Below are 7,426 nucleotides of genomic sequence, written 5' to 3'. Positions count from 1 at the left end.
GCGGCCGCTGCGTGAGGGGGCGGCAACACCGAGCGCGCAGGAGGCGGCGGGACGCGCCTTCCCGCCCTTTCTCCTCAGCGCTGCGCATGCGCGGGGGTGGGGCGCGGCCGGGGGCTGGGCGGCTCCCAGCGGCGGAGCGGGGCGCGGCTGCGCTGCGGCTCAGGCCGGGCTGTCCCGGCGGCTGCCAGCGTCTTGCGGAGCCGTGCTGGGCCGTGCTGTCCCGGTGGTTGCCAGCGCTGTGTGGAGCCGTGCTGGGTCTGGCTGTCCTGTCAGCTGCTAGCACCGTACTAGGCCGTGCTGCCCCGGCGGCTGCCAGCGCCATGCTGCCGCCGTGCTGGGCCGGGCCGGGTGGCCGGCTCCCGTGGAGGCCGGCCCTCCTCCTCCTCCTCAGCCCGGTGCCGGTGAGGGGCCGGCAGCCGACTTTCTCCACAACCTGCGTGAGGTGTTCAAAAAACAGGCGGCTGAGGCAAAAAAGAGTCATTTCGGAAAGGAAACTGGTAAGTGCTAAAGTCAGTCAGCTGTTAGTGGCGCTTCAGGAAGCGGAGGTTACCTGCGCCTTACCGTTTTCTCCTGGCATATATATTCTGATGTGAAGAAATATTTTTCTAAAATTTGATAAATGTGCAGAATAGTGAGGAAATAAGCCTGCCCTGTGACATTATCGGTTGTAGTAGCGGTCCGTGTTGCTTTAGCTACAGCAGCTCTGGGCTGAATGCGTACATAGGTCGAGAAAGCAGAAAGTTACATAGCTTTAAATCTAAATTGCAGTTTTGTTTCTCACTGTTTTCATAGGCTTGCGTAGTAATCAGCTGCCAAACAGCTTTTTGTGTCAGAGAAACTGCGGGGTCCTGGAACTTTTTCTTCACGTTCTTTTTCTAGTTACGCATCTGTGGGAAATGTTATTTTCAAATGATCAGTAAATCGCTTCCCATTTAAAGCCATAGTTTCCTGTCTCGCCGTGTGGTGGTGCCAAATACTTCTCAAAAAGGCACTTTTTAAGAAATCACTGGTCATAGTATAAATTTAATTATCAAGAGTTAGGGGGTTTTTTTTGAGTTGTTTGTCTTGGTATCGTAATACTAGTAAGGCTTTTTCTCTCTCGCATAGTTTGAGCTACTTAAGTGACCCTCATTGCTCATTCTCATTATGAAGTCCCTTAGTGATTGACAGAATTTGAATGTTACTACAGTCAAGGTCAAGCTTTCTCTCTCTCCATCCCAATATGGAAACGATTTCATCTGCCTATATGAATGTATTTCTCTAATATTTTCCTGTGGGGATCTCAGACCACTTTCCAGAGATAGGTAAATACCATCAAACCTACTTTGCTGACCAAAAAGCTGAAACATACTGCAGTGTAATTAGTTTGCCAGAAGTCAAATATGAAGTTAATGTCAAAAATGGAGCCAAGCTCTGGAATTCTCTTTATATTTATTTTTTTTTTTTAGCCCCTGAGCAATTGGTTGTGGCATATATTAAGATTTCCACCACTTCCTCTGTTTACAAATACTTTCTATTCTTTGTCTTTAATTCTTTTCTTAATTGTTAGAACAATGAAGTTTGCCTTAATTTTATCACCTAGTATAGAAAGCAATGAGTCAGTATGATATCCCTCCTACACATGCACTATATCCTTTTTGCAAATTTCAGTTCAATTTAAAGATGTAATCATTGATTTAATTTTTTTAAAAGTTTGGTTTTCATGAGTAGGGACACAATTACTGAGTGAGTTTAGTTTATAGTGTGGTAGCTGTCTCGAGCTACCTGTCAACTTTATATAACTGTTAAAATTATACTTTTCCTGTTATTAGTTTCTTTAAATGTGAATGTTGTACTTCTGGTATCTCAGCTGCTGCATTAGGTTCTATCAGCATAGCCTCAGGCATGTATTTTTAAGGGTGTTCTTAAAAATACTTGAAAAACGAGAACTATTTTATTATACTTAGTATGCTGTATTTAGTTGATCTTTGAATGGCAGCAGAGTTCTGTGGCGTTACTTGGTTTGTTTGGGTTTTTTTACTGTTGAATGGAACTCATCATGACTAAAAGTAGTAGGTCTGCATATTACTAAGTTTTGCAGAACAATCAAGTTCTAAGAAGATGATTCTGATAAACTATACCCTTGTTACAGACACGCTATTTCGTGGATCACCGGAAAGTGCGTGTAGTTGGAGGACAAGGAGGAGGAGGTGGTTATTCTTTTAATAGTGAACCCAGAAAAATATTTGGAGGTCCTGATGGTGGAAATGGAGGTGATGGGGGTCATGTCATTTTGAAAGGTAAGACTCATTAAATCTGTTTTGTTTCATGTTGTCTTACTGCTTAACACCCCACCCCCTAGCAAAAACAGCCTTGTATGTACGGTAGGAAATGGAAAATTTAAATGTCAAAAATATTAAAAATGTTATTTCTGTATGAGATGCTTTTACTTTTTAAGCTTTGTCCTGAGCTGTGGTAACAGGGATGTAAATGACACTGACAGCCTTAGAAATAGTTTGGAAAATCAAGGTATTTTGCAGACACCTCAGTGATTGGTGCACAACTGTGTTATAAGGCTGGGATCTGATCAAATTTTACTCTTAAGATGGGTAAAGCTGCTTCTGCCACAACCCTGCTGCAAAAGCTGCTAATCTAGCAAATGAATTTTCCAGAGTATTTTGTAATGGATGATTTTGGAAATTGACCGCTTAACAAACTGCATGGTTACCAAGCCTAGGCAGATCAGTATAGGCAGCTAAACTTCATCGCAACTTACATTAGTATCAGTCTTCCCTGATATGTTATTGTTAAGACATTAAATATGATATGCATTCATGTAATATTCAAAAAAGAACAGACAAGAGGTTGCTGCTCTTTGCTTGTTCTGTTAAAACAATATGTTAAAAATATGCATCTTTTGCTTTACAGCTGACCAGCAAATGAAATCACTTTCTTCAGTCCTTCCCTTCTATCAGGGTTTTCATGGAGAGAGAGGAGGAACCAAAAACTGTTATGGAGCTAATGGTGCATATATGTATGTTAAAGTAAGTAAATTAAGGCTGCATGCTAGTATGTTAGCTTAGTATTAACATCGCTGATTTTCAAGCTGGTTGTGTGTTTTTGCAGGGAGCCTTGCGTGCTGTCTCTGTTTAGATGCAGCTGGTTGTCACACAGGCAGATCAAGCTGCTTTAAGTTGTTTATAAAAATTAGACTTTTTTGGAAGGTACATCTGGCCAAAACAGATACTGTCACAGTTTACTTTACTTCTGCAGGTCATAGCCTAGAGCAGTCGGAACACAGAACTTCTTAAATAGGAGCAGACTTTTTTCTTTCATACTTTTTTTCTTCAACATGCCTAGTTTTGTGCATATCTACAATGCATTTCTTAGCTCACTATGGTGCTTGGGCTTCTTTTTCTTAAAAGGAGAGAAAGAGGGTTATAGTTCTGTTAAAACTTCAATGAAGTGTAAATGTCTGACAGTACTGTTTGGGTTCAGAAAATGAGCCTCATGGAGTATGCTTCTCTTTTTGGATTCCTCAACTTGAGAATACGGAGGAGTGATTTTCAACAAATCTGAAATCAGCTGCTAAAGGATCTGCTGAAGACAGCTCTGCTGCAGACTTTGAGCTTCAGTGTAATGCTAGCATCTCTGTTCACTTTAAGGTCCCTGTAGGTACGTTGATTAAGGAGGATGGGAAGGTTGTGGCTGACCTTACTCAACATGGTCAAGAGTATGTTGCAGCTTATGGAGGAGCTGGAGGGAAAGGTAATCGCTTTTTTCTTTCCAATGAAAACCGAGCCCCAACGTTATTTACTCCAGGAGAGCCAGGTCAGGAAAGGGTCCTCCATCTGGAACTCAAGACAACAGCTCATGCAGGATTGGTGAGTATTGCTGTGGTTCTTCCAACTTTCTTATCATTTTATGATGACACTTGACTGATTGAAGAAATAATGTTTGATAACATTTTTGTTAGCCTTTTGGCTTGCTTGGTTAGAGATGCAACTCGATGCTTTCTTGCTGTTACTTGGTAGAAGGGTGTCCAAAGTGATTTGCAGAGCTGTCACACTCTTGCTACTTGATGTCATCCTACTTTTGCTAAAATCAACACTATTAATAAAAAAGCAATGTGCCAGATTCGTCGGTGATTAACAGACTCACTGATAACGTACAGCAACTTTGTCTGCTGGTTCTGCAGATGAAAAGTACATCATGGAGAGTTCTTCTAAATTAGTTTCTCTTTTCTTGTTTTTTTTTTTTTAAATATAAAGTTCAAATAATCTTTTATTTCATCCCTGTATTTTTCTTTTTACAAATATTAAACATTTGACTTTGTTAGTTCCAGGTTTAGCATCCTCTGAAATGAAAAATACTATTCAGACATGAATGCTAAGTCAATTTAGGGCTTAAGCTGTGTTCATTTTTAAGTATGGAAATGTGTTAACACCAGCTGGTAAAGCTGTTAGAATTATACTTTGCTGCAGAGTGTTCTTGCTGTAGTTCAGCAGCTGCAGAGCAACTGTCTGGCCTAGCAGAATTCTGTGAATATATTTAGACACTAAGAAAAGAGTTGGCATTGGTGAATCAATACACTTAATTCTCTGACCAGCTGGACACTCTCAATCCACTTCTCACATTTGTAGCAGTAATTTGGAAATCTGGCGTGAATCTGTTTTGTACTTTATTTCCTCTGACAAAAATTCAGAGCGCTGATGTCAGCAAATAGGAGAATCTGGGATTTGATCTACTTTCCTTTGGGGATTATTGGCTGTCTGTGTAGCTATCATATGTCAGCTGTAGGGTATCCCCGAGTAACTTCATTTCTGGGATAGGTTTGTTTAAATTTCTTGCCTTCTCCTCAGGAGGCCAAGTTTCAATTTAATTCTTTGATGTCAAGTCTATGAAGAGCTGTAAAATTTCAAACTTAGAGGCCTTCTTGTTACTTACAGGCCAGACTGTGTTACTGAATCAAGGACAAAGCCAATTCTGAATTATTTTCGAAAATAGTGTATCTGTTAGAAAACACAGATAAAATGGGAAGTGCAGGACAAAGTGTCAAAACATTATTTCAGAGTCAAAGAGATCTTACGGTGTATACCTTTCTGGCGCTGAACAAAGTGAATACTTAAGATGGCACAAAAAAGTTAAGGGGCTTCTATGTTTGATCCATTTAATGTTCATGAGAAAATATAAATAAAACAGGGTTTAGGAGAACCAAAAAAGGGAAACCTGGCTGCTTTTCAGAATGAAGTACACAAAATTAATGTTGATGTATTTATGCTGGAAGAACTTTGCCACATCTGCAGAAGTTTACTTTTTTTTTATAAGGATTAACCTAGAACCTGTGGCTTTAATAGGTGTTTCTATTCCAGGTGGGCTTTCCCAATGCTGGCAAATCATCACTTTTGAGAGCAATCTCCAGTGCAAAGCCAGCAGTGGCTGCCTACCCGTTCACAACCCTAAATCCCCATGTCGGCATTGTCCGCTATCAAGACTACGAACAAGTAGCAGGTAAGAACTGTAGTATGTTTTGTGTACCTTGATAGCAATTTGTGTCACCTGGATTATTCTTTGTAATGCTGTAGAGGTTTGGTAGTTTTTCTTGCTAGTTCTTAAGAACTTCAAACAAAACAACACTGAAAGCCCATTTCACATTCACTTACATGTGCCCTTAATATCAAACTAGCAACCTGTATTCTGCCTTCGCTGGAATAATCTAAATTCAGATGTTTTAAAAGATAATAGCAGTCAAACTTAACATGAGGTATGTTTTAATATTGATGCATTGAAATGTAATTCTAAAAGTACTTGCACTGGCCAGTAAAAGACTGGGGCAGTTTGTTGTTTGGGTGTGGGTTTTTTGTTGTTGGATATGTGGGGTTCACTGTGGAATTTCTATCATTGTAGTTGCTGACATTCCTGGCCTAATAAAAGGTGCTCATCAAAACAGGGGCCTGGGGATCGCCTTCCTAAGGCATATCGAACGCTGCCGCTTTCTCCTGTATGTGGTGGATCTCTCTGTGTCTCAGCCATGGATTCAGCTGCAGGACTTAAAATACGAACTGGAGCAATATAAAAAAGGATTGTCTGAGAGGCCTTGTGTTGTCATCGGGAATAAGATTGACCTTGCTCAGTCCAGGATCAATCTACCGCTCCTTAAAGAACAGATAGGTGAGCGGGTCATTGCTTTGTCTGCGTTGACAGGAGACAACCTAGAGGAACTGTTGTTGCATTTGAGAGAACTGTATGACACTTATGTGGGGACAGAACAATCACGAGGGCAAAGCCCGGTCAAGTGGTAGGAACCAGAAATACTGTGAGTTGTACTGGAAGGAGAGAAAAAAAATAAATCATAATTTGAATAGATTGCATCTGTGTGGTTTTGGGGTTTTTTTTGAAGCAAGGGGCACAGCATGTGGATTTGATCTGGACTGCTGCATTGGAAAGATTTTGTTCATCTTTGAGGTGTCTATGTTTTACAACAAAATTTTTGAAAATTGTAATCATGATGGGTGTTGAATTGGAAACCTGGTTCTTGTTTGGCATTAGGTAGTCCATTATGGAATGAAGAGAATCCTGTCTAGTAGAGAAGATGGAAATTCAGGATCTGTAGGAGATGCTAGCTTGCTTTCTAAATTGAAGTGAAATGACTTCTCAATCTTCACTGATCAAAAATTATGAAATAAAAATAAAGTGGTCCCATGTTTATGTGGTTTTATACCATAACCACTTTCAGTCATCTTCTCTTGAACTTTTCTCCTGTTTTGTTGTTTGTTTTTTCTCAGAGGAGGCACAGATGCTCAGTATTTTTAGGGAGGAAAAGCATAAACCAGCTGTAATTAATGATTGAAATTATTTTCTCATTATTATAAGTAATAAACTATCTTTAAATGCTGGCAGCAGCTATGTAGCTGTATAAACTAGCCAGGGAGCAGTAATTTAAGACTAATTTCTGAGTTCTCCAGTTTCCCTTGAGGAAACGCTCTCAAGCAATATTTTGAGAAATTCTTGCCTTCAGATATTCCAAATAAAAGAAAAATACAGTTCTTCTTCCCTTCCCCCCTTTTTTAAAAAAACTATGTCATTTTGTGGGCAGAAATCTTCATTTAGAACAGTGGGTCTCTGCTGTCTCCTCATGCTCACTGCCTGTGTCTGGAAAGGGTCAGTCGTGTTCAATCTCTAAAGCTCAACTCACACCCTCCTGCTGTATCGGTGTTGGGATCAGCTCTGTGATTATGATTATGAATTAGAACTAACTTTCCCTGTATAAGAAGGCAGGCACATACCTCTTCTTCAGAGCAGCAGGTTTTTGTTCTGAAAAAGTGCAAGGTCAACTCAGATGTCTAAATTATTAAATGAAAATATGGGCCAAACAGGTAATTACCTCTCCTAAACTCACATGCTGAGTATTTCTATCCATGATCAGATATGGAAAGTAATCTATGCA

At 40.3% G+C, this 7,426-nt stretch overlaps 1 protein-coding gene across 2 annotated transcripts; it reads left to right on the top strand.

Annotated features, from left to right (window-relative positions):
- The first annotated feature begins 106 nt into the window (after positions 1 to 106).
- Positions 107 to 6,348, top strand: MTG2 (mitochondrial ribosome associated GTPase 2). 2 transcript variants are annotated; one of them, XM_055814536.1, is made up of 7 exons: positions 107 to 497; positions 2,132 to 2,279; positions 2,908 to 3,023; positions 3,645 to 3,712; positions 3,802 to 3,863; positions 5,352 to 5,490; positions 5,930 to 6,348. In XM_055814536.1, the coding sequence occupies exons 1-7, from the start codon at positions 321 to 323 to the stop codon at positions 6,279 to 6,281; spliced, it is 1,062 nt and encodes a 353-aa protein (XP_055670511.1). In that variant the 5' UTR covers positions 107 to 320; the 3' UTR covers positions 6,282 to 6,348. The 2 variants fall into 2 exon arrangements, with proteins under 2 accessions (XP_055670511.1, XP_005243891.1); XM_005243834.4 differs by having other exon boundaries at positions 3,645 to 3,863; positions 5,887 to 6,348.
- The last annotated feature ends 1,078 nt before the right edge of the window (positions 6,349 to 7,426 follow it).

The sequence above is a fragment of the Falco peregrinus genome, chromosome 9, assembly GCF_023634155.1.
Source record: "Falco peregrinus isolate bFalPer1 chromosome 9, bFalPer1.pri, whole genome shotgun sequence".
Classification (NCBI taxonomy): Eukaryota; Metazoa; Chordata; class Aves; order Falconiformes; family Falconidae; genus Falco; species Falco peregrinus.
The sequence above is the reverse complement of the archived record's forward strand: the minus strand, read 5'-3'. Positions and strand labels throughout refer to the sequence as shown.

Excerpts from the sequence above, each read along its gene's own strand:
- MTG2 (XM_005243834.4), top strand. The coding sequence starts at position 321 with ATGCTGCCGCCGTGCTGGGCCGGGCCGGGTGGCCGGCTCCCGTGGAGG. Across the intron at positions 498-2,131 it reads TCATTTCGGAAAGGAAACTG|ACACGCTATTTCGTGGATCA; the intron begins GTAAGTGCTAAA and ends CCCTTGTTACAG. Across the intron at positions 2,280-2,907 it reads GGGTCATGTCATTTTGAAAG|CTGACCAGCAAATGAAATCA; the intron begins GTAAGACTCATT and ends TTTGCTTTACAG.